A 27,819-nucleotide genomic window follows, 5' to 3' on the forward strand; every position below is an offset into this window, starting at 1 on the left:
CTCTCTCGTGGGCACTAATTGCAGCTCTAATGGAATGAATCGATGACAAATGGGTGCAGGAGAGCACACTTACAGCACAGTGGGATTTGAGATCTCCAGCAGACATCAGAGTGTGTTGGCAAACATGCCCCAAACTGTGTCTGCTCAGGCTTACAAAGCGGCAGTCTCAGATTGACAGATAATATAAACTGACATGCTTCAAAGTACTCTATCGTGAAAATGTATGCCTTCACAAAAACAAAAAGGTGGGTTATCATTTCATGATCATGTAATTCAGCATAATACATTTAGTAAATATCTACATTTGTCAAAAATAGCAGAAAAATTGTCATTCATGAATTCCACATATATTTTTACCAAGCATTAAACCCCTGCCTACTCATTTTTTTGCTCTACTCCCTCTTAAAATATATATTTGACCCTATATCTGTTTTTGTATGCAGCTGTAGGAATACCCTGGTGTGACTGTCACTTTGTAGCTGAGGGCATGCACTTAGTCATGACAAGATTTATTGAACATACTGATGCTAGCTTGGGGTTATGCCCCTTAAAACCCACTACCACAAGCAGGAAAACCTGCTGAACATAATTTGCTAAACAGTGGTTTAGAGGTCAGCAAAAACTCAGTCAGGCCATTAAAGGAGAATCGCTTATGAATTCAAGGAAATGAAACTGAAGTAAAGAAAAAAATCTTCTTCTTGGAAAAGTTAGCAGAACATTTGAATCTAGCGATCTGCATTTCGCAGCTACAGAGAGAAGAAGCAGAAAAGGAATCATGTGTATTAACTTGTGTTGTGCGTTAGCAGTGCCACAACCCTTCAGGTTGCCAGCAGAGCCAGAGCCGCAGCAGTGTTGTCTGGCACGCCCTGCCTCCCTCCCTTGCTCTCTCCCAGCCTCCCCTCTCTCTCCCTGCCTCAGACAGCCAGCAGACCAGAGGCCTCATGCAAGCCTGGTCCGGCCCTTCACCTCCTGCCTGCCTGCCTAGCTGGTTGGCCTGCTACAGCTACAGTACAGTGCAGCAGCACACTGTGGAGCTCAGCCTGGCTCACTCCAGCTATCAGACCCTGTCAAAATCAACACCAGGAAAAGGTGCAACTTGAGCTGGGCACAAGAGCAGCTCTCCTCAGGTGGAGGCTCACGGCTCAGAAATTAGCATGGCAAAGCGCCTCAACTCCAACTTTAGAAAACTATTGCGGAGTGCTTTTTTGTATACAAACATTTCCTCCCTCATTTAGAACAGGGCTACTAGTGGTCCGAATTCAGAAGTCTCAGGTGTTTACAAATTAAAATACACAGGAATTTATGAATTACTTGTGCATTCCAACTCAATGAAAGGAGCCGATCGCTGCTGTTTTAAAAGGAACTGTTTCGCTTTATTAACGTGAATCTAAATATTACAAACAGCACTGATATTCTACTACCTTAAAACAAGTCTGAATTCACCTTTGTTCAAAACTTTTAAAGATGTGCATATAAGCAATTCAACAAACCAGCTGGCTGCATAAACTAGGAGTTAAAACTACTAATCCTACATAATTACTCAACTTTATTACTTTTCACATCACAATTGGTTTAGCATATTAATTATTTCATTTGGATAATCTCAATGAATAAACCATAGGTGCATTGGCTCATTTTAACGAATCATAATTATATACTGTATATTTCAGTAAAAATATAATGTCACTATCTGAGACATCAATAAAGTCTTCTAAAAAATAAACTAGCAAAGGCATTATTTAGTTTGAACTGCTACAATTCATATAAGGCAACTCCAAAAGCACACTAATAATACAACTGTCACCAGTATTATTACAAAGTTACAATACTATTGAAATATGCATTCAGTAAAACATATGGAACCTGTTGCATACAGCAACATGAGTAATTGTTTCTAATATTCTTTCTCCTCCTTCAGAATAACAGTTTAGAACTTTGCAACAATGTGTCTGTTTATTTTTGAAGAAAAGTACAATTTCCTCTGTAATTAAAACAAATCTTTGAACAGGGCTATAAAATCCATTGCAGATCCCAAAGCCAAAGTAAATACGGCAGTTGTGTCCATCTGTAATGTGACATCAAGTCTCATATTCAATATACAGATGATGCCTTTTACTGAAAATCGACCTTAAAACACCCTTTGTCCTTGCTTGAGTTCTGCCAACTGGCAAGAAAACCCAAGCTCTTCCCTGGATTCCTCTTGCAGTGCATTTATTAACAGAAACTAAAGCACTATTTATGTCTTCAGCTATTAAAATAAGGTATATAGATTTTTTTATCCCGTTACTTTATGTGAATTAAGCTAAGTGTAATTCCATTTGAAAATTTAAAAAACACATTTGAATTTTACTGGTGAACTATATAGGTCTCTATGAAGACTTTATGGCTATGACTTATCGTGTGTAAATGGCATCTAAAGGCTATCGATAAATGGAAGAAAGTTTTTTTCATATTTAGATTATTTTAACCAAGTGAAACACATCCACCTACAGACTGAAACAGGCTCCTCAAATCTAACCATGGACTATTTTAGGCCTACCTTGCAAGGTCATAGGCTACGTGGTTTCTCTCATTTAGGCCAGGCTGTCCCTTTCTTTAGATATTACTTCTAAGTTTTACATTCAAAGTGTATGAAATATTATCTCCTCAATTACAACTCAATTAAATTTTAATTGCATACTAGATGAAAACTACATTTTCTTAATTTTCTTCAACTAGATGTCTAAACGTTGTGCGTCAACCTGACTCAAAATAGGCCTAATCCTAATGCATGAAGCAAGAATAAAAGAATCCTCAACATCAGGTAAGAAATGCGCCTCTGACTTGTTCAATCATAAATATTCTAAATAAATATCCTGATTGCAGGCTGTGATAGTTGTTCTAAATAAACAGATAGACTATTTGGATACACAACTTCCGCACTCCGAATATGTCACAAAACGCTTTAAGTGCAAACTACTCCATGACACAGGTAAACACACACACACACACACACACACACACACACACACACACACTCTCTCTCTCTCTCTCTCTCTCTCTCTCTATTTACAATGATTCTAAGCATTTAAATAATTAATCAGGACATCATTACTGAGCCGAAGTGCTCCAGGCCTGACCACAGTTCTTGGGGTGGTTTGTTGTCCCTCCTTAACTCAAAAGAGAGTGGGATACTTTGTGGAGAACTCTCCATACACAGGGTCGATAGCCTAACTTTTTCTGATACTTTAAGATGAAGAATTCTGATACTTCTGGCATGCACAGCTTGCCATCTTCATCCGCCACAGCTAATGAATTACATGTTATTTTAGCCATACACTTCTCCAAAGTGAACAAACTTCATGAAAAGCTGGGACAAAAAAAATCTGCTTTAAACATGAGTCAGCATAATGCTATTGAGTAAACTATAGCAGTGTTAACAAAACGACTGAAGTTAATATAGGCTGAGAGACTCAGGTTTCCACGTCTCCTTACCGACTGTGCCAACACTCATCCCGCCCTTTTCTAAACTGAAATATCATCTGCATTTCATAGCCACGTTCATTCAATCAACACAGACGCTCATGCATAATAACTCTCCAAAAAGTAAGCAAAATGAATAATTTACCTGAGTAAGACAGAGAGGAGAGTACATCATGATGAAAATGAACTTATAACGACTTGTCAGGTAGCAAAAGACAGACAAGTTAGTGAATCATTCTTTTACAGTTCATCATCATCATCATCATCACCTCCACCATCGCCTCAATTGACTTGCAGTTTACATCCACTAAGGTGTTAGCCCTCCAAAAATTATGACACAGAAGAAAAATTCAACTTAAAAATCCAAAAAAATAAAAAGGGTAACTTTGAATAAAAATTAGGAAAGCTAGGAAATGAAAAGGCTCGGGCAATCTGTTCCATTTAGGAAATGGGGAGAGAAAAAGAATCAAAGAATGACAAAATGAAAAAGAGGGAGGAATGAAATGACGTTATGAAAATAGCCCATCCCCCCAAAAGAACTTAAAGAAGCAGTAACCCTGATTCCCTGTGTCCAGCAATACCCGTTAAATCCACGAAAAACAAAGTAATGCGTAAAATCATCAGGAGCAACGCTGGAACAGATGGTCAGAAACAAAAATTGCAGAGGACTTTCTCTCACCCAAGCAAGAGCGTACACTCCCTCCCGCGCGTAGCCTATCCCAGCATCGAAGACAGCGATGTTGCATGTGCGCTTGTGCCGTTTATTCAAAACGTGTCGTTGGCAAATTGCTGCGTAATATCGTACAAATGAACCATCGGAGTGCGTTGATGACAGTCTTGCATCACAGACACAATAGCCTGCACTCCCAAGTGGCCTCTCACGACTAACCTACAACACGAACTACACTTAATTGAGCTGTTATTGCTGTAAATGTAACAGCTTTTCAAAATGTTCAGAATCGATAAGCTTCTGATAACGTGGATATCCTAATCATGTAATACCAATTCAGAAAACCAAGCTTCTGAATTCATCATCCGTTATCAACTGTTTTCTATAATCATGTCACACAGACATCTATACAAACTAATAATAAGCTATAAACGTATGTACGTAAAAGCGCAAAGACGTCAGTGGTGAGCATACAGTTACTTTTCATTGAATTCAGACTTAACCTACTTTTATCAATTTCTACAGTATTGTATTTATTGTCAGATGTGACTTGACCACAAAACAAGTGGTAGGTGTAATGACAATAATATTTGGAGAACTATCCAAGAAAGATGATCACATTCTCTCTTTCAACTATATGGACACGTTCTGCTTTTGTAACTATGCACACAAAAGGTTGATTGTAAGGGGCCTATAAAGTGTAAGTATATCCCCGTGTCATTACTCACAAGAGTAGGCCTATACATGGACTCTCCATATGGGCAGACCAGAGAAAAAGGACATACAAACTTTCTTCTTGGTCTACTTTGAGTGAGTAGACCAGGTTATATCCGGCAAAGATAAGAAAACTATTCTGAGATCAGTCTGAAGGGACAATGTTGTCTGCATCAATATTGTTTTCACCTTGATCTGACAATACCGTGAAGTAATAATTGCATCCAATCCATTAGCACAAGTTTGTCTATAGCAGTTCGGTGGTGGTGGTGGGTAAATCAACCTTCATGAAGTGAACTGCAGTTCAGACAAAATTGGCCATTTTGTTATCTATGATATCCAAAAAATATAACGTCCTGAATATTTGATATTTCCAAAACAGCGGGCCAAATAAATGATATTGTTTTCACAAAAACTCTAAATATGCCAGTGGAGTGCACTTTCAAAACACTCGCGAGTAAGTGTGTTATAACCGCACTCGGTCTGTACTGCATCCAGGGACGGAGCGCCTCTGTCGGTCTACCGTTCAAATTCAAGCCGGAGCGCCTGAGGCTACGGCCATTTTCTGCTGAACAAACTAAACCCGGCACAGACTCTATTGGCTTTGAACTTCAACTTGGCCTTCGACGTCCGGTACCGAATCTGCGTTGCCCCACTCAAACTGGCAAAAAACGAATACATTTCACTACGGGAGACGTGCCAAAACGCTTTGCAGACGATCTTAATCATTACGCGTCGGTGTAACAAATATACAGTATGTCTGCCTTTTTAGCCTTTCCAACAAACGTTCCGCTTGGTTGAAAACCAACAAGAAAATGAGTAGCCCAACTGCTGAGAAACAAAGGAGCAGAACACCAAAATATAGCTCTACGCGATTATCTTAATTGGATTTTACGAAGTGCACACAACTCGTGATCATTCTCGCTTTGCGTCTGTTGGAACATAGACAAATAATGATTAAATTGATTTGTTAACGTACCATTTCAAAGCGAAACTGCCAACCCCCCCAGAAAAGTTAGAGTTTATGCAGCACCGCGGTTCAGCGCCTGGTCATCTCGTCGACGAGTTTCTATTATTATTCCATATCCATTTATCCGCGAACAGAGGTAATCCGTGGTCTTCGGAGGGGAGACTACACCGCACAGAGATCAATCAGACACGTCCCACGCGATATCTGCAGCTTCAATCCCAGCAGAATCCTCGCTACAAGGTACAATATAACAAAATACAGATTTTACTATAATATTACAGCTACGATTTCGGGCAGAAACTGCTAACTGTAAACTGCTTGATGGTGTCGTAATGTATCGTGCTGTTGTTGGTTGTCTATCTTTAAATTACAGAACTGAGTCTTCGGTCTCATTGCTTTGCAGCATTGTACACATAGATGTCCTTAGTTATGATGGTACCAATGCTTCGTATGATCATGGATGTCCTTAAAGACGGCCCGAACGATGGGCTAATAGGAGATCTTACAGTCGTCTCGGAGAAAGAATATATGAACACTAAGGTGGTGTGTGTGTGTGTGTCAGTGTGCGCGGATGTGTGTGTGCGAGAGAGGGAGTGTGTGTGGCTAGGGCATTGTATTAGGGTGGCACTTGATGCCGTAGTTCATAAAAAGCAAAAATACAACTATTTACCCACTGTGAGCCGCTATTACAAAACATGTCATCTCTGATAGATATACAATGAAATTGTTCTTCCTCTCACTGTTCTATGGCAAGTTTCAAGTTTGGAACGTGGCTATACTTCTCTCTCTCTGTGTGTGTGTGTGTGTTTTCAGAATTACATCCCCAGCTCTTTGTTACACTGGTGATTACACATAAACAATTCAATTCAATGTATTTCCTGGGAGGGAACCTCATGGTTTAGAGAGCTGTCAAAGTTTCAGGTGTTGTCATATCTGCCATTGCCTTTAACCCCACTTTGCTCACACACTTTTCAAAAGAGCAGCAGGGAACTTGACCACAGTCGGTTGTGCGTAAATCCTCAAGGAAAATACATCTCAAGTTTGCTATAGCCTACTATTATACTAACATTCCAAACGGAAGATTATTTGATAATTTATTAATGAGTAGCCTATTTATAATTAATTCATAGCCTAGTCGTTTTGCTATTGATATTCACTTTCATAAATGTAGAAGTATTCTTATAACTTTACTTTTTCACGGAATTAACCCCGCGTCTCCAACTGGGTTCTGCAGCTTCATATTGGAAACGTCAACAAAAAAAAGTTTGCCAATATTCTTCAACACTCACGAAAGTATGTGGCTTATGACATGTGTTGTGACATGTTATAAATTAAAACATTTAGGAATGTCATACTTGAGTTTATAAGAGTGACATGCGTTTCAGTTCATTAGGCCTAAAGCGCTTGAAAACTGTAGGCCATGAGCACATTTAAAAACATCATAAAGCAGTATATATATATATATATATATATATATATATATATATATATATATATATTACATAATTCTAGAAATTAGTGATAATTGACCGACATGAATATGCATTCTTTGGTTGAAGAATTCGGTTTTTATTGCAATTATATAACTAGGTTCTAAGAGATGTGTAGCTTGCATGCAAGAGACCATTTTTGTCGCTACCTATCTTAAACTGAACTAATAATTTTTAGTAGTAGCATTTACATCCCCTATGTATAGGCAATTACTGGATTATTTTTCTCTTTCGATTTAACTTCACTGTTCAAATGTCAAATGGCCCTTTCATTAGAATCGTAATATAACAATTTGATTAAGAATATTAAGGTCTTATCTAGGGTAGCAACTTGATTACGCAATGGATAATACACCTGTTTGAATTGAAGTCTCAGGTTTGCATTTTAACAGTCAAACGAATCATGCAAAATCCATACAGGAGTATTTAATATGAGGCAAAAATGACCAAATCCATTCAATAGTGAGTGTGTGATTGTGTTTTCTGACTTTGATTGCACTTTTTATTTGCTAATGACGCAATAGCCTAATGTTTGATATTTAGATCTAGGCCCAAACAAGGCTTTTCATTATGTTCTGTTTTTTGAAAATGCAGGTTTATGCAACTGAAAGCATTATTTTTTATAACATCTACTCATGGGAAAAATATTTTTTAACCCTTTTTAACCCAAATGCTAAAACAAATGTTTTACTTGTTGCTCACTTCTTGGATGACGTTAATCAAAAAAATTCGATTGGGGTGCATGCATTGTGTATTTCGCCACAGTGTACTGGGTAGGCCTATTTGAATTGAATATAGCTATTTGTAATTGACGGTTCCAACATGCATTGTACAAGACATTCATGGATTTGATTATCAATAACCATAAATGTATCATTTGAAAACTAACTATAAATCTTTTTTCCTAAACTGTTGATATGAGAGGTTAAACAAATGAGTAGGCTATTTATATGAAACAAACAATAATATTTCTAAAATGTCACATTGCTTTGACAATAAACTCAATGTCTTTTAATAACATTTTTGAAGAAGCCTAAGTTGTATTTCTCCTGACATGGATTTAAAATACAAAATAATTTCCAGGTTACCAATAACTATGAGGTCTTTTACATTACACTGTGAGATAAATTGTAATTTTTTTGAATATTTGTGGTTGGTTGTTGATACTTTTTAGTTCGGAAGTCCAGTAATTGTTCATTCTAAGCCCCTTAGCAGGAGTATTGGAAATGTTATAAAATGTTATTTTCATTTTGGACAGGACCACAAGAACATTCATTAAACAGTAAACAAAATTAGAAAAGCAATTATCTTGTATTGATTAGAAAACCTCTGGCCAAACAAATTGTCTTGCTTGGAAGAGTTTGTTAAACTCTAGCCTATATGGAATGACATCAGAATAACAAATGCAACATGTTTTGGCTATAGCTGCATGCGGAAATGTCTAATTAACTATTGGTTAACATTTACTGATCCATGGATGCACGAATCAAAAGGAGACAAAGAGAAAGTACAATACTTAAATCTCAAATTAAAAGTTATTTTAACCTCAGCAGAACTACTTGGGATTGGTCACTCTTTTGTTTCTTTTACCTTGGACTTCGTAAAAAAACAGATGTCTGGTAGTTATTTTATGATTTCTAATCTGTAGCCTAATTTCAAATGAAGTTATTAGAAAAAGAAACTGAAGAAATCTTGCAGACAGGATAAAAACATTGCTTTTGTCATTTAGTTTGAATGAGTTTTCAATATGAAACCATGTGGTGCAAACTTCATACAATCTCCCGCCATTAGGCTATTGTGCATCATAAAGTTGTTTTTAAAATGTAAATGATTGATTTCATAAAGTCGGCCATGTCAGGCTAATTTATAACTACATCTTCTCATGGTGTAGGCCTGATATAGACTCAATTGTGTGGGTAGTAGGCCTACATTAATATAGCCTTCGGTATCATAAATACTTGATTTGAACATTCCAAAGTATATTTCCATTATTAATAAAATATGTATGCTACTGAAATCTCAGATTAGGATTTGGCCCATCAGGAGGAATTATACAGATTTATAATTTTTTTATCATGAAAAGTGAAGGTACAAATACATAGTCTTATAAAGCAGAGTGTGGGTCTGTGGGACCACTCACAGTAAAAGACTATGGGTTGGACCAAAAATATAAGCGCAACATGTAAAGTGTTGGTCCCATGTTTCATGAGCTGATATTAAAAAAGATCCCGGAATTTTTCAATAGACACAAAAAGCTTATTTCTCCCAAATTTAGCACACACATTTGTTTACATCCCTGTTAGTGAACATTTCTCCTTGCCAAGATAATCCATCCACCTGACAAGTGTGGCATATCAAGAAGCTGATTAAACAGCATGATAGTTGCAGTTGTGTCACACAACACAATGCCACAGATGTCTACAATTTTGAGGGAGCATGCAATTGGCATGCTGACTGCAGGAATGCCCGTCAGAGCTGCTCCCAGATAATTTAATGTTCATTTCTCTACCATAAGCCGCCTCCAACGTTGTTTTAGAGAATTTGGCAGTACGTCCAACCGGCCTCACAACCTCTGACCAAGTGTGTAACCACGCCAGCCCAGGACCACATCCGGCTTCTTCACCCGCGGGATTGTCTTGAGACCAACCACCCGGACAGCTGATAAAACTGAGGAGTATTTCTGTCTGTAATAAAGCTATTTTGTGGGGAAAGACTCATTCTGATTGGTTGGGCCTGGCTCCCCAGTGGGTGGGCCGATGCCCTCCCAGGCTCACCATGTAGGCCGTCATTGTAAATAAGAATTTGTTCTTAACTGACTTGCCTAGTTAAATAAAGGTTTAAAATAATAAAATAATAAACGGCTGCGCCCCTACCCAGTCATGTGAAATCCATAGATTTAGGCCTAATTAATTTATTTCAATTGAAGGCCCAAAAGATTGTCAAAGACTCCAGTCACCCAAGTCATAGACTGTTCTCTCTGCTACCCGCACGGCAAGCGGTACCGGAACGCCAACACTACTCACTGTTTATTATCTATGCATAGTCACTTTACCCCTACTTACCTCAACTAACCTGTATCCCCGCACATTGCCTTGGTACCGGTACCCCCTGTATATAGCCTCGCTATTGTTATTTTATTGTGTTCCTTACATTTTTTTACTTTAGTTTATTTAGTAAATATTAAGGTTAAGGGCTTGTAAGTAAGCATTTCATGGTAAGACTACATCTGTTGTATTTGGTGACAAATGCAATTTGATTTCCTTATATGAACTGTAACTGTATGTTGCATTTATATTTATATTTTTGTTCAGTATACAGTACATGTCATGTTCTGCAACAAATATTGATATTGGAGAATAGCATCCTCTATCACCTGTAAAATAGGACTTAACAATGTCAAGCATACATTTGTTAATAAACTCTTTTTGCAAGATGCAGAGAAGAAATTTTAAGAAATCATTAAATGAGAGCAAAACCCCAAATTGATTAAATACTACATACATTACTCATTCAAGAACTACTTATGTTACCACTTGATTACACAATGGAATTCCTGAGATTCATTCACTTATGGTAAAGTTAACTTGCAGATTCATGATGTGACTAACCCACCTTTGGTTATCTGCTCTTCTCATCAATAGGCCACTGAGTTTGGTGGAGTAAGCTGTCTTGGCATGCCATCTGACCTTACCACAGGAAGACTGTGCTGGAGTGAGCGGTAGAGACATGATCCGACTGTTCAATGTCAATTGAAAGGTTCCTGTAAAAATCTACAGCTAAAAAGGTGTATTTCCTAAAGACAGAGGAGTGAGAGCCAGGACTCACGCTATGATATCAACTGACAATGAAAGTAATATTTCAAACCTCAAAACTATGACAAGGGCCTTGCATGTCATCTTTACGTAAGTGAACAGGATGCATGCAAAGCATACAGATATGCTGAACTCAATCGAAAAGTGAGTGAAGTGTAATGTTTGACATGAATAAAGGTCTCCTGAAGAGGGCAGTACCAGAGTGTGTTTCATGGAGTTGCCTGGTAGTCAGCATTCTGTCTCACTGCTTTATGAACCTTACAGTGATGTTCACTTTGCAATGGTGAAATTCTAAATGCTATACATCAAAATGATAAGAAACTACACTACATGACCAAAAGTATGTGGACACCTGCTCGACCATCTCATTCCAAAATCATTGGCATTCATATGGAGTTGGTCCCCCCTTTGCTGCTATAACAACCACCACTCTTCTGGGAAGGCTTTCCACTAGATGTTGGAACATTGCTGTGAGGACTTGTTTTCATTCAGCCACAAGGTCATTAGTAAGGTCAGGCACTGATGTTGGGCGATTATGCCTGGTTTGCAGGCGGCGTTCCAATTCATCCCAAAGGTCTTCGATGAGGTTGAGGTCAGGTCTCTGTGCAGGCCTGTCAAGTTCTTCCACACCAATCTCAACAAACCATTTCTGTATGGACTTTGTGCTTTGTGCACGGGGGCATTGTCATGCTGAAACAGAAAAGAGCCTTCCCCAAACTGTTGCCACAAAGTTGGAAGCACAGAATTGTCTAGAATGACATTGCATGCTGTAGCGTTAACATTTCCCTTCACTGGAACTAAGGGGCCTAGTCTGAACCATGAAAAACAACCCCAGACCATTATTCCTCTTCCACCAAACTTTACAGTTGGCACTATACATTCGGGCAGATAGTGTTCTCCTGGCATCTGCCAAACCCAGATTCGTCCGTTGGACTGCCAGATGGTGAAGCGTGATTCATCACTCCAGAGAAAGAGTTTCCACTGCTCCAGAGTCCAATGGTGGCAAGCTTTACACCACTCCAGCCAACGCTTGGTATTGCGCATGGTGATCTTAGGCTTGTTTGCAGCTGCTCAGCCATGGAAACCCATTTCACGAAGCTCCCGATGAACAGCTCTTGTGCTGACGTTGCTTCCAGAGGCAGTTTGGAACTCAGTAGTGAGTGTTGCAACTGATGACAGACAATTTTTACACACGTGGTCCATTCTATGAGCTTGTGTGGCCTACCACTTCGCGGCTGAGCCATTGTTGCTCCTAGATGTTTCCATTTCACAATAACAGCACTTACAGTTGACCGCAGCAGCTCTAGTCAGGCAGAGACATTTGACAAACTGACTTGTTTGAAAGGTGGAATCTATGACGGTGCAACATTGAAAGTCACTGAGCTCTTCAGTAAGGCCATTCTACTGCCAATGCTTGTCTATGGAGATTGCATGGCGGTGTGCTCAATTTTATACACCGGTCAGCAACTGGTGTGGCTGAAAAAGCCAAAACCACTAATTTCTAGGGGTATCCACATCATTTTGTACAGTATATATATATATATATATATATATATATATATATATATATATATATATATATATATATATATATATATATATATATATATATATATATATATAGTGTACGTATATGGGTTTAAGTCAACAGTGTTAGAGATATACTTTATAGTATTTCTAAGTGGAATCTAAGAGCATTGTTCTTGTATCTGTGAGTGATATATTAAAGTATTTCTGTGCATACATTAAACTAGAACTGTTGTAGAACTTTGACTGTGCTTCATGGTGAACTACTCCAGATGCTGGCAAGCAGAGGTACTACAACAGCTTTTGTTTAGTTTAGAAAAGCAGATAACCATCAATTGGCAGCAAACAAAGAGTAGGCCTACTTATAGGCTACACAGATTTCTGTGTGGTGTAATTAATGAAGTGGTTTGATATCTGTATAATGTAGCACTTTTTATCCCCTGCACAAACAGCCTGCAGATGTTATAGATAATTAAATAACCAACCTACAATCACATCTACAAGCTGTAAAATAATCAAATAATTCCCCGGGGATGGACGGTAAAAGACATCAGAACGGTTATTGCCTCAGGGAGTCAAACTATAGTACACAGCATTCAGTTTGATGCTTATGCCACTTGACAGGTGGTTTGGTGTAGGGTATTCAGGTAGCTCATGAGTGAGAACACATGTCAGTGGGTCTATGTGTCATATAACTGTAGAACAGCACACACAGTAGAAGGCTTTCTGTTACTGACCTGTTACTGTCTCGAATGCAAAACTCTGCAGAATGAGATTCGCCTCGCTTTCCAAAACATAAGCTAGAAGAAAGTAGAAAAAGGAGAAAAGTTCTGGAAACTCTCTCCAAATTGGACCAATACTTGCCAAGATGCAGAGTGCCAAGACCTCTCTCCTTTTCAGTGAAAGTAACTGTTTTACTACGTTCAGCCTCTGAATGCTTACTAAGAGAAAATTGCGCATAATTTTCCCAATTTGGACCATTTGTGGAACATTACAGTCATCTTCAGTGAGCCAAACCATTCTATTAAAAACTAAATGGTTCAAGTCAAGCAGCCTTGCTTTTATATATAAATGTTTTCGATTCTGCAACCCCAAAGTAACTTTTTATTTTAGACAATGTGGGTGCAGAGGGTCAGTAAGGGTCATATGTACTCTAGTTGCACAAAAAAAAACATATTCCTTCCTGCTTGGGAACATGACAGACAGTAAGGTGTAGATGCTCTAAGTACTTAAATATGCAACTTGAGGAAGGTGGGAGAAGATTTAGTCAGATTTAGAAGGACTAAAGCGACTGACATGGTATTGGAAGTTCCTGGATATACAGTGTCTCGCTGGTGTTGGGCCAGCAAGAAATACAGTGGACAAGCTTGAAATCCTCCAAACCAGAGAGATGTGGATGGGAGGCCATCAATGGAGGGGAACTTCAGACCTGCAGCCGGCAGGAAGACGCGCTACATCATCCACTGGTGTGGTCCCGGTATTAACAAGAACCAACGTAAACAACCAGAACTTCAAAGAAATGGGAGCTTGTCCAACTAGGAAAAGATGATGAAAAGAAATCTGTCATTAACCAGGTTTCCATCCAACTACTTCATGCAGATGAATTACCTGGCGCATAGACCTAAAAAAAAAAACTAGGCTGACGGAAACACAAAATCTCTACAATTTCATGGATGTCGACAGACAATTTGTTAGTTCGACATAGCGGGATATTTTTGTGTCTGTAAAATGAACTACGTGAGAAATGTCGGTGGAATCGTTTCTATGTGCAAATATTAATATGATAATCATTGAAATAAACTTGTAGTCACGCGATGACATGATACGTTGTAGGCCTACCACCACGATGTGGAAAAGCATGGCAAGTTTAAAAGGCAGATTAAATAAATTATGAACTTCACATGGTAGTTAAGTGCACGGTGATCATGCACATTTTCAATAGGCTAAATATCGAGGGTAGGCTATTATTTGAAAGCTGGTGACATGATGATCAGTGCTTAGCTGCCAATTATCAATTAAAATGATCATGCTCTTGTCCATATCATCATATAACCAACCCCCATCCACTTCATCAGCAAACTCTTGTCTAGATCATGCGCCAAAACCAGATTGGACAAGTTAGCTCTTTATCGCAACAGTTTTTGTGACAAAACCATTAGTCGATGGAAACCCATTTATTTAAGTTTTCTGTTCGTTACACAGGAACTTAACTGCAAAAGTGATTTTTATGAACAATACGTCATCACACACAGCCTTTTATCCAGTTTGCTGGAAAGGCACCTCTGGTGGGAAAATGTGCATATTGTTTTTATGCCGATTTTTTTTATCATATTCGCATGAAAATCTGTCACCAATTGGATGGAAACCTAGCTTTTGTCAGTAGAGGGAAAGTGTTCAGGATTGGACTGGAACACCAGGATAGCTCTCTCTCAAAAGCTATCTACATTGTCTTCTAAAAGAACTGACGTAAATCACTTCAAAGAGTGAAAAAGTGACACAACCTACAGTCTTGAAGTGATGATCTGTAACTGGCGGAGGTGGAAAGGGTGGTACAAAAGCTGAGGGGAGAGATCCAAATAGCTATACAGGGCATGAGCCGAAAGCATAAAAACTTGACAATTTGTAAAAACAATGAATTGTCCCATGAGGTGCTGTAACCCTGACCAAGGAAACTACTGGGCCAGATAAAACTCTCTATCCTGCAAGACGGTTGGAAGCAGCTGCAACTGACCTGATAAGGTACAGTAAGTATATCTACAGAACAAGGTTGAAATGGGTATGCATAATAAGCCTGAATCACATTAAAATACCTAGAGTATAAACACATATAGTGCTCCAAACGACCCTATTTAGAGGCTAAAGGCATCTTTCAAATAGTATCAGCAAAAATGTAAATGACAATGAAAAGAGCAGTGTCAACCCTCCTTGTGATAATAATTGAGGGTGCTTGGTACAAAATAAAAATCTGAGTGCTTTTAATTTAATAATATATGCTACTTAGCAGACGCTTTCATCCAAAGCAACTTACAGTTATGCAAGCATACATTTTACGTATGTGTGGTCCCGGGGATTGAACCCACTACCCTGGCGCTACATGCGCCATGCTCTACCAACTGAGCTACAAAAGGACCACAAAGTAGGCTTATTCAGCTCTCTTTCCCAGAATCACACCACATCAATTTGCATAATGTAGAGGTTTAATTTATCATGATCCAAATCCCCTTGGAGACAAAACTAATGGCTATTAGAAAATGATTACTCTGCAGTAATTTGGCACTGATTATGCTGTAATAAGCTAATGTACGTATTAGGTACAGCCAATCCAAGGGTTTTCATTAGGTACTGATGTTAGTTCATGTCAAGGCCTATTATTACATAATCGTACATCTATAATTCAAACCTTTGCTTACCGCACAGAAATACAATAAAAGGACAAAATGAGTAAGAATTGTACTGCTGACTGAGTAATTTGAAATATGGTTGACTTTGGAAAAGTGAGTTGCTAGAATTCTACTTTTAGAGAGAACAATGGGAGATAAAGGTGTGTGTCAAGTAGACTGAGTTATTTCACAAGACAGCTTTTGAAGCTTTATGTCATTATTCTCCTACCAAAGACCTGTAATAATGTGGGGCCATACAGTACATTTGAAACTGGGTGGTTTGAGCCATGAAGGCCATGGTATACCACGTGTATGACAAAACATTTAGTTTTACTGCTCTAATTACGTTGGTAACCAGTTTATAATAGCAATAAGGCTCCTCGGGGGTTTGTGATACATGGCCAATACACCACGGCTAAGGGCTGTGTCCAGGCACTCCGCGTTGCGTCGTCCCTAAGAACAGCCCTTAGCCGTGGTATATTGGCCATATACCACACCTCCTCGGGCCTTATTGCTTAAGTATACACCAGCACTTCTGGCTCAATGAGTTGGACCCAAAGTGCAAGTGCTGACTAGCCTGGAAGACTCACACAGCAATCTCACAACACACAAGGCTGGTCTTGTTTCTGTACATATCTTGTCATTCCTTTTTCCATTTCACCTGAACTGGGCATTTCTCGCAAATCTGTGAACAAAAGTGATGGTCCCGTAATCAAATAGTTAGATTATCACGCAAACCCGTGATAGGTCATAGGACACCTTTTAACTGACTTTCTGATTTAATTCTATATTCCACATGAACTAATGCTATTGTCTTCTCTCATCTAATGCTTGTATATCAATGTTTAGGTTGTATAACTTGATCTTTATTGCAGCTCTGTAAAAATATAATGTAATAAATTCAGTCGTGTCACCGTGCCAAGAAACAAAATGTAATAAAATCAGACAAATGTGCAAATGTTTTTGCTGTAAATGTATTTTATCTAACTAAACTTAAAAATCTATTGTCTGTGGTCCTCTTCTGTGATCTCTGCTCTCTGTTCCAACGTCAAAGGCTGAAAGTTAAAGCGCAGGACGTCCATATGTAAAATCTACAGCGGGACCAACCAGTTACTGCATGAAAAACAACGTCTACAGGTCTGGGACTGAGCAGAACTGAGAATTCATACCATTCTATCAGTAGATAACAAAAAAGTGCACGATAATAAACCAAAAGCAAATTCAGTATTTTGGAAGCAAATAGTCATGAAATTAGTCTACCAAGACATAAACAAATTGTAATTAAAAAATGTCAGGACATTCAGTGACTATCTAGTGACACCTACTGTTGAGTCTCCACTCTAGACTCAGAAATATGATCAGAAAAAAAAGAAGAGGTTCATTACCACCCTCTACTGGTGATGAAATATCTAATTACAACTAGTGGGATTCAACAGGTTAGTTTATCTGACCTCAGTAAATAACAAAAGCAGTGACCTTTCAAAACCAACTGAAGGTATCCTCTCTCTATCCACATTCAAATAAACTCAAGCCCTGGTAATGCCCACTTTAAGGGTGATGTTTGTAATTCAAGGTTAATGCCCTAAAGCCAGGTAATATCTAAGCCTCTTCAAATAGGTGAACCATGCCCAGGCTCTCACTCGTAGAGGATAACTTGCACTCTGTAAACACTTAGACTCCATTTTTACATGTCCAAACTTTTCTAAAGTGCAAAGAAAGTCCCACACAAATCCGGCAAGTAATCCAAAAACTTAATCACGCTAAATGCACAATTTCCAAAAAGGAGAATTACACTAACACCCAATTCAATCTAATGAAAGCTGGGATGGAATAGAAAACTCTGAGGAAGGCCAAAGTTGAACAGGCAAGTGTCCTAAAACTTTAAACCTCCCTTATTCAATCTAGTTGGGATTATCTCAATGTAAAACAGCAAGTGCCACACCCTTATTTAACAAAAAACTCAGTTCTGAATCGGTACCATACCGTTGCTCACTTCAACACAAAGAGCATCAGTGAGTACTGAGTAGGCCTATTCTATCCATATGAAAGGACTGTTTATAAAGCTATATAATCTATTATATGTTCTAAACATCCTTGTTGTCACGGTTTATTTGTATAGGACGGTGGACATGAAAACATCATCAAAAACAACTGACTGATCATCTGGCCGAACCAGCTGAATAGAATACCTTTTCCATAATACTACTGATAAGCAAATAACCACTAATGTCTTACAGAACAAAGTAATGTCCCTTTCCAATGAATACAGTCTATATAGATGATACAGAATGTTACATATTGTGTGTGTCATGACCAAATTCAATTGAATGCAACCAAATAAAGTCATTTTTTGTACAGTATGTCCTGAAATAGAGCTAAGACGATAAACCGAACATTTTCGACAACAACGATTTATCGAGGACATTTAACAGATATTGATAATCACCACAAGTAGCCTATAATAGAGAAATGTGACGTTTGAAATTAAATCATTCTACTAATATGGGCTATCGATAACGTTAGGTATACAATTGATAGTTACAACATTCAAAGTATTAGTAGTAGTTCTAAGGGTATGGTAATATACAAAAGTAGGTTAACTGGTGCACATTAGAAACGTATCGTTCTCGGGATAATTCAGTCAATTTATCATATTGATTTTTGTACATATCACCCAGCTCTATCTTGAAAGTATGTACAACTTCTGTCTTGCAGACATCATGATACCACAGTGTTTCTAAACTCAGAGAGAGCAACATCACAAGACTTCCGGGAACACTTTTGAAACAGACCAAGCAGGCCAGGGCAGGGTTTGAGAAGTCAATGAGAGAAGTGAAAAATTCTTCCTTGGTTATTAATTTTCTAAAGATACAACCTAGTTTCGAGCCAATGTCTTACGTAGTTGAACATGTTATCACTCCAACCTCGTGAAAGTGACACATTTTCATAAAAAACAACTTTGTATCAAAAAAGTGCGCTGCTCGGCCCAAGACGCCGTTAGACCGAATGACGTGCTCCTAGCATGAGCTTAGCTTGCGTCGCCATGGCATCGCTTACAAGAGTGATCTGGGATTTCTATTGGAGAAGCAGTTTCTGCCTATCTTCATACTGCACTGTCTTTGATGATACTTAGCACAGAGTGATGTACTTAAAGTGGCAATCAGCAGTTGAAACAATAAAAAAGCGATACCCCTGCCCCTGTTTCGGTAAAAAGCGGAGGAATTGGGCTGGAGAAACGTAACCACTCAAATTCATAGACAGAGCTATGGATGCAAGGACTGACCATCCATGATATCAAAATTATACTTTTAACCATGTTTTGAGGCTAAATAGGGTTTGTTTACATGTATTTGTTTACAAACATTGGAGTAAAACAAACCTATATTTTGGGTTCTGATGGATGTAGCAACTACAGATTGCCTCTTCAATGAATAATATCTTGGGCCAAGTGAAGCCAAGACAGACCAGAGGGAAAAGGATAACATGGGACATAGTGTACAGTAACTAGGAAGGATTGCCACAACATTGCGTGCATTCCTTAAGATCTGATAGCACAGATGGTGTGAGGATTATACTGTCCGATTTGCAGAGAAACTGAAAATAAAATGTTTTGGCCTCTTTAAAGTGAGGGATAATCTGTAGTTTGGAGATTGCCCTTTCTGTGCTTATCCTGGTCTGTTAATTAATCAAAGAAGATGTCAGGAAGGTAATTTTTTGGGGGGAAGTGTCCGAATTAGTTTTGTTAAGGTTTTAAAAAAGATGAATAGAGAGAGCAAGTAACAATATCTTCTTTTGTCATGCCAGCTCCTCCTGTATGTCGGAATCGCATGTCAAGGCAGATAAATGACTGTTACCATTTTCTCGAATAACCCTTATTTCCCCCTAATTTTAGCCTTGTTGAAGTAGCCTATGGTTCTCTGAATAATTCACGTCAGTTTCCAGACATCTGATGTCATGGCCTGGAACCACAATCCCAGGGCTGACTCTGTTCCCCCAGAGGATAGGAGAAGGGCTGAGGAGGGAGATCCACCAGCATAAGGATACATTTTACTGCCCTCTGTGGTGAACAGCAACATCCAGAGGATGCTTTAATGAGGTCGGGCTGTAAATAACTAGGCACGGATGGTAGCAGAGGCAATACGCACATTGTTCTAAATTCACACTGCAACGCTGGACAATGATGCAAGCAAACCAACGTGTGTCAGCTGTGTCATGCTGGGGGGTTGGTTGCAGAGCGACATATTGTGTACAGACACTGCTAAGGCAGTCAACAGTGAAAGGCTCTCTCGCTCTCCAGACTTCCTGATGAAAGCCAGTGAAGATAATGTGGTTTATCTCTTAGGACCTCCTTCATGATATATCACCCAGCTAGCTGCACTGTACATTATTGGGTAATAAATGTAAAATTGGCTCATATAAACATCCGGCATTGGAAAGCACTGACTGGACAATATGCACAAAGATTTCAGAGTACGATCAAAGGCCTCTCATGCACCGTCCAAAATACAATTTAATCAAGCTACACTTAAAGCTGAGTTACAGTACAAGAGCTCTTTCATGTTGCCATTCATTATTCAATCATCACTGAGTAATTCCTCAATACATACCCTTGTACTAAAAGAAATACAATACAGGCCCTGAGAATAAACTGTCATTAACACGTTTTTATGTTAGATGCAAAGAACTTAAAAGAAGTACACTTTCATTAACATGTTTATAAATGTCCTGTCAGAGGGATAAGGAACTTGGAAGGATTCCTCCCGAGTCGCACAGTAGGGGTCTTAAATCCCAGCCCAAATTCTGATTTTCACTGAGCTGCAACTATAGCGTAATGCTGCATGAGCCTGAAGTCCACCAAACTTTTGGTCATGTAAATGTTGGTATTTAATTTCCAAAACCCATTAGACATTACAGCCAACACTAATTCCCTCCCACCATTTGGCCCCTACTTTTGGAAATCCTACATTCTGAAGAGATGTTTCTTTGATTAAGGATTTTTATTTGGTTCCCTTAAGCATGGTGTAGCTCAGATTTGACTGAATCAAAAATGTAAACATTGGTACTTGGGACATGTCTACATTATAAAACGCAGAGGCAAGAGACTTTGGCAATTAGACTATCAAGTATTGGTCAACTGAAAGTTACTGAAACTTTGATTATAAAGTAAATCAAGGCCAATTTGGAATATCACTGTAGTCCTCACACTTTATTTTCCATGACAATCTTTGGAATCAGCACATCAATAATGGTAAACCTTAGGCCTCCCGAGTGGCGCAGTGGTCTAAGGCACTGCATTGCAGTACTAGCTGTGCCACTAGAGATTCTGGGTTAGAGTCCAGGCTCTGTCGCAAGCCGGCAGCCTGGCTTCCGGGTTAAGTGGGCATTGTGTCAAGAAGCAGTGCGGCTTGGTTGTGTTTTGAGGGACGCACGGCTCTCGACCTTCGCCTCTCCCGAGTCCATACGGGAGTTGCAGCGATGAGACAAGACTGTAACTACCAATTGGATACCACGAAATTGGAGAGAACATTTATTTAAATAAATAAAAATAAGATAATGGTAAACCTCTATATAAAAATGCATGTGCAGTAAACAGTGACATAATAATACGGTGAAAATATGAAGGTGAGGATGGAACATCCTCTCACATCCCAATTTTTGAAATGTATCCAAATGGATTTTTGTTTCATCTCCCCTTTTGGAAGGTGAACTTATTTTTCCAGCTTGTACTGCCTTTTTTACACAAAACCACAACCCAGTCCAACATGTGTCACCCATTCCTAATGATCTTGGAAGAGATTTGCATGGGGGGGAACAGGAAGCTCCAGTAGTACACAGACATGCATTAAACTGGGCATAATGGCTGTTTTGGCATGAGTTTGTTATTCAGAAGTAAAGAAAACAGACCATTAGGGCAGGACAGTGGTTTGTGCTCAGCCTCAGCTAGAGATGGCTGTTGACTGAGACCATTCAACTAACCTAAACCCTTGTCAATCTTTAGCAACAGCAATGTCTGTTTATTGTAACTGTCACACAGGCATACAGTGCCTTCAGAAAGTATTCACACCTCTTGAATTTTCCCACATTTTGTTGTTACAGCTTGAATTTAAAATTGATTAATGAGATTTCGTGTCACTGGCCTAAACACACACAATACCCCATGTCAAAGTGGAGTTATGTTTTTAGAAATGCCTCGAGTCAATAAGTATTCAACCCCTGTGTTACATGGACTCACTGTGTGCAATAATAGTGTTTAAAGATCATGGAGGTTTTACAATGCCTCGCAAAGTAGGGCACAAATTGGTAGATGGATAAAAATAAAACAAAGCAGATATTGAATATCCCTTTGAGCATGGTGAAGTTATTAGAGGGTGTATCAATACACCCAGTCACTACAAACAAAGCCGTCCTTCCTAACTCAGTTCACGGAGAGGAAGGAAACCGCTCTAGGATTTAACTATGCGGCCAATTGTGACTTTGAAACAGTTAGAGTTTAATGGCTGTGATAGGAGAAAACTGCGGATGGATCAAAAACTGTAGTTACTCCACAATACTAACCTAAATGACAGAGAGAAAAGAAGGAAGCCTGTACAGAATAAAAATATTCCAAAACATGCATCCTATTTTCAATAAGGAAAATGTGGCAAAGCAATTCACTGTATGCCCTGAGTACAAAGTGTTATGTTTGGGGAAAATCAAACACAACACATCACTGAGTACCACTCTTCATATTTCAAGCATGGTGGTGGCTGCATAATGTTATGGGTATGCTTGTCATCGGCAAGGACTAAGGAGTTTTTTTAGGATAACAATAAACTTAATGTAGCTAAGCACAGGCAAAATCCTAGAGGAAAACCTGGTTCAGTCTGCTTTCCAACAGACACTGGGAGACAAATTTACCCTTCAGCAGGACAATAACGTAAAACACAAGGCTTAATCTACACTGGAGTTGCTTACCAAGACTACATTGAATGTTCCTGAGTGGCCTAGTTACAATTTTGACTTAAACTGGCATGAAAATCTATAGCAAGACTTGAATATGTTTGTCTAGCAATGATCAAAAATCAACTTGACAGATAATTTTTTAAAGAATCATGACTCTTAGATACTTACCCAGATAGACTCACAGCTGTAAATCACTGCCAAAGGTGATTATAACATGTATTGACTCAGGGGTGTGAATACTTATGTTAATAAGATATGTATGTGTTTCATTTTCAATATATTTTCAAAAAATTCTAAAAACTTGTTTTTACTTTGTCATTATGGGGTATTGCGTGCAGATGGGTGCGAAAAAAATTATTTAATCGATTTTAAATTCAGGATGTAACACATCAAAATGTGGAATAAACAAGGGGTATGAATACTTTCTGAAGGCACTGTAGGCCTTTATGGAATGAAGAGAATGAATCATATAGGCTAGATTCATATTCAGAGAGAAGGACTAAACTACTCATTAGCTCTAAAAACTTTTCATATGTGCAGTAGAAGAAAAAAAACTCTGATGAATTGAATGAATTGAGTAACAAAGGGGCACGCACTCAATTTTGATTTGAAGTTTTCCAAAAGGGTACTTCCAGGGTGATGGCAGCAAAACGGCTCCGCACACACATACAGGCAGGATCAAAAGGTAACTCAAGCAGCTAATGTTGACAAAGGAGAACATGTGTGAAACACCAGCTAGTGAGACAGCTCATTTCTCATAGTGGGTCTGACAAACAATCAAAGAGCAGCATTTTGATTAGTTAGGCCTCGTAGCAAGTCTTAATTGCCAAGCTGATTTAAACAAAAGCGTGGGTGGCTAATGCAGAAAGAGAGAACGAGCGGGAGGATAGCAATCACCTTTGTTATAATATGGGAGAAAACACGCAATTTATTACAGATGAATAAATAATCAAAACTGGGAACTTGGACATTAAGCAAATACAGACCATTCTGAAGGAAACTGGCTGAGAGAAGACAGGAGCGGGCCAGACTTTAGTATACAGTGTAGGAACTGATGCCTAGTCACTGTGTTCCTAGTTATATGTCCATATCTACATCAATTACCTTGTACCCCTGCATATTGACTCAGTACTGGTACCCTGTGTATATAGCCAACTTATAGTAACTCATTGTGTATTTATTATAACTTTTCTATTATTTCTCTATTTTCTTTCTCTCTGTATTGTTGGGAAGGACCCGTAAGTAAGCATTTCACTCTCAGTGTACACCAGTTGTTTACCAAGCATGTGACAAATAAAATAAAAATACATTTGATTTACAGTAGAATGTACAAATACTGTGCAGTGCATACCCATAGAACAGTGTATATGCATATCACAGTAGGAATGGTATAGACTCCGCATAATGATAACACCCAAAACATTTGAGAGCTTGATTATTTATATAACTACTGATATTGTATATGACTGCCAAATTGTGACCAGGTTCACATCACTGCAGTTAGGATGTAGTCCGCTCTTACTGAAACTGAACACGAGACATGAGTTTTCGTGTACAACTTAAAAGTATGTTTATCTTCTTATGTTGTGCTTCTCCAACATTTTGGGGACAGAAAATAGTGTCTGTGTTCAAATGCATTTGACAGTGTAATCCAATATAGACTCACAGATTTGTCGCAATTGAGCTAACACAACAACAAAACATGAGAAAATGTGTGAATGCGTGCATGAGAGTGGTTTGGGGAATATGCATGACAGTACTGATGATCTACATGATAGTGTAAGCAAACAGATATTTGTTAGCTGATCAGTTATAAGAGCATACTCTGTCTCAAGTTTCTCACGAAGAGAGAAGTCATGCATTTAGGTCAACAGAAAGACATTGACCTAGTTTATTCTGCATCTGTGAACGAAAGAGTAATGAAACAAACACAATGTCAATTGTTTTCCCCTCAACAAATACTAAAATATAGATTTTAGTTCATAGCAATCAATCGATGAACTACAGTGGAACTATTGTCTCTATTAGTTGAATGTATAGTGTATTTTTGTGTGTGGTGATGCATGTAATATCTCGAAGACATCAGGGGACACCTGCTGCCCACATGGTTTGTGCAGATTCATCAACATATTGACTTTCATACTATTTACCAAGAAATAAAGAAAATAAACTATCATGCAATTTATTCAGTGGGCTATAAATCATGGTGATGGTGGCCCACATATTTTGATCAAAACAAAATATTTGCAAAGCACAAAGTTCTGTATATTGGCACAGGACAGACAACACAGTGACGTTCACGATGTTAGTATAGGCATTCACTGTTGTTTTGACCACTTGTATATTACGTTTTAGTATAAACAATTAGCCTAGGCCTAACAATTTTTGAATTCATGCAAGTTCAAACTTTGCATTTTGGAATAATATCAACACCAAACAAGGTTATTACGAATGACGGGTATTTCTATGGTCATTTTCGTTTAAACTATAATAAATCTGTAAACTACAAAGCAACTGAAACATCTGGACACACAACAATATTCAGTGAGATATCAGATAGCATAAAATCCAACTTCAAACCAAACTTCAAACCAAAGGTAGTTTTAACAAAAGCGGTGGATAAAGGCAATATAAATTATGATTTCAGGAATACTTAAGACACTGACCATACATAAAGACCTCAAATTAGTTCTCATGTGAACTCACCATCCACCAGGTTTTGGCCGTCATGTCATAGCACAGCTGCCATTTGATAGCGTTGTCTGCTGCCTTGCCACCCATATGTGTGATGTTGGGGAGCTCCATGGAGAGCCAGATGTAGCAGTACAGTGAAGTACGGACGCTCAGCACAACTCCAGTCTCACAGTCAGGCAGGAGTCACTTGCACACAGCTACCAACCCTCTCCGGCATCTCCCTCTCTCATCCTTCCTTACCTCCCTGCAAGGCTCTCAGAGAGATTGGGTAGTCTACAGAGAGTGGGTAAGACCAGGAAGATTAGGACACCAGCAGCCAACTGCAGCCATACACACACACACTCACTCCAGACCATATAGACACCACCACCACAGGTTGCTAGACAGCCTACCAAATTCCAGCTGTACTAACCCACACACACACACACATTCACATGTTTGAATAGTATATCAAGCACACGTTTGGAAAAAAACATAAGAGTGGGAAGATATTCAAAGAAAAACAACAGTACAGAACATATTAAAATTGAGACTATCCTAAAAAGACATATAGGCTAACCTTTGTTGAACAGAAAGTACAAAACGACCCATGTTCAAACGACCCATTCCTAAAAACAATCACCCCCAAGTTATAAGAAGTGGACCCCACGAGGCAATCCTACTTCAAACAAGCAAGAGGCTGTGCTTTAAACTTTGCAAGCCCCTTTCTATATAGCTTTGAGTGAGCTTATGATACAGGGGCATCCGGTCTGTGGCTTTTCTCTCCCCCCCAGCCAAGGGAAGCCATCAGAGAGAGCAGCTTCTCACCCATAATAACCACACAGCTGGAGTCAGTTAACAAGGCTGTCTTCCAAGATTTTCCTTCTTTTTGGACTTTAAATGGAGAGAAACGCGTTACATGCTTTCATCGGAGTGTAGTCGGCAGGCATTCTGCAATGGCTTTTTCTTTTAAGGAGTGTAGAAAACAAATGTCTCTACCACAAATCCTCCCCACTCCCCAGGCTTGAGGTTACCAGCCTTTGATTCATTAACATGTGTTTTGACCACATAAATTCTGAATGTGCATAGAAGAGATGTAGGTTACTCGTTTTGTCTCGTTATTCTTCCTTTGTTTCTCTCATAACTGTTTCTGTGGTCAAAGATATCACTGACCAAATAATATGTTGTTGCGTGTTTCATGTTTTTTAAATTGTGCCCCAAAAAATAAACAAAATGAAGACCACCACACAGGTTTAACTATCCATTATGAAATACTTAGATCTAAAAAAGATCACTGAAATTTACAAAAGACTAACGTCTACTTTGCATAGTTATGGACAATGCAGACTTCTTTCTCATAATCTAAAACTGCATCTTTCAACTATCACTTTGTTTTTGACAACCCTAAGTGTTGTGATGAAAAATACAAGTGAGCATAAACCAGGAAATGGCATCAGTCCAACCACAGTGTCTCAGAGCATGACCTTGGTTCAGACACTTCAGTTAGCATCTTCTCAGTTAAAAACAGAAGGTCTGCATGAACCACTGTCTAAACAAACCACATGCTTACTCTGACTTTATGAGCAAGCATGACCATAGAAAAAGGGCAAACCTCAGACGAGGATGACATTTCACCAACCTTCTTGCGGACAATTGGCTGAGACAGACTCAATGTTTTAAAATTATATTTCAGGCTTGAAAAGTGGAAAAGGCTGGCATTATTCAAACATAAAACCACAACTAAACTGTAGTGTCGCTCCACAAATAAAACCAGAGTCATTTGAAATATCCTCGAGGTGATACACAACTTCTAATGGCTGGTGAAAGCTCTTTCAAGGTAAAAAAAAAAAACAGCCCTCCTTTATAGGCTGTTGTTGGATCACACATGCTGTTGTAAGTATGTACACTGGAGTAATGATATGGTAGTAAATGTGACTGTTTGAATTCCAGCTCCAGCAGGTCTGATCTGGACTTTTGCTGGCTGAGTTGGCATCATAACTCATGTACATTCTTTGGCCATCCACAATGAATCATGACCTATCCTTACTCTAAAAATAAGGACATACACTGCGACAGTAACCTTTTCCCTCCTCTAATTCTCTATTTTCTCAGAGTTTCATCAGGACAGTGTGGTAATATTGTGGCAACACTCTTTCCATACCATAAAGAGATGTTTCCC

General features: G+C 38.7%; 1 protein-coding gene and 1 long non-coding RNA gene across 3 annotated transcripts in view; one reads left to right on the forward strand and one right to left on the reverse strand.

Annotated features, from left to right (window-relative positions):
* The window catches only part of LOC129810620 (nuclear factor 1 C-type-like), a 124,253-nt gene extending 118,339 nt beyond the window's left edge, over positions 1–5,914 (reverse strand). Inside the window, exon 1 of one of the 2 annotated variants that reach the window (XM_055861317.1) lies at positions 5,826–5,914. In XM_055861317.1, coding sequence (XP_055717292.1) covers positions 5,826–5,828 — 3 coding nt within the window. In that variant the 5' untranslated portion in view covers positions 5,829–5,914. Of the gene's footprint in view, positions 1–3,607; positions 4,026–5,825 lie in introns of those variants that run through there. The other variant, XM_055861315.1, reaches the window with a different exon arrangement.
* A 53-nt stretch (positions 5,915–5,967) lies between these two features.
* Positions 5,968–11,315, forward strand: LOC129810621 (uncharacterized). The gene is made up of 2 exons (XR_008752754.1): positions 5,968–6,056; positions 10,948–11,315. It is a non-coding gene; the product is annotated as an uncharacterized LOC129810621 (long non-coding RNA).
* Positions 11,316–27,819: the final 16,504 nt, after the last annotated feature.

Source organism: Salvelinus fontinalis, chromosome 14, assembly GCF_029448725.1.
Source record: "Salvelinus fontinalis isolate EN_2023a chromosome 14, ASM2944872v1, whole genome shotgun sequence".
Classification (NCBI taxonomy): Eukaryota; Metazoa; Chordata; class Actinopteri; order Salmoniformes; family Salmonidae; genus Salvelinus; species Salvelinus fontinalis.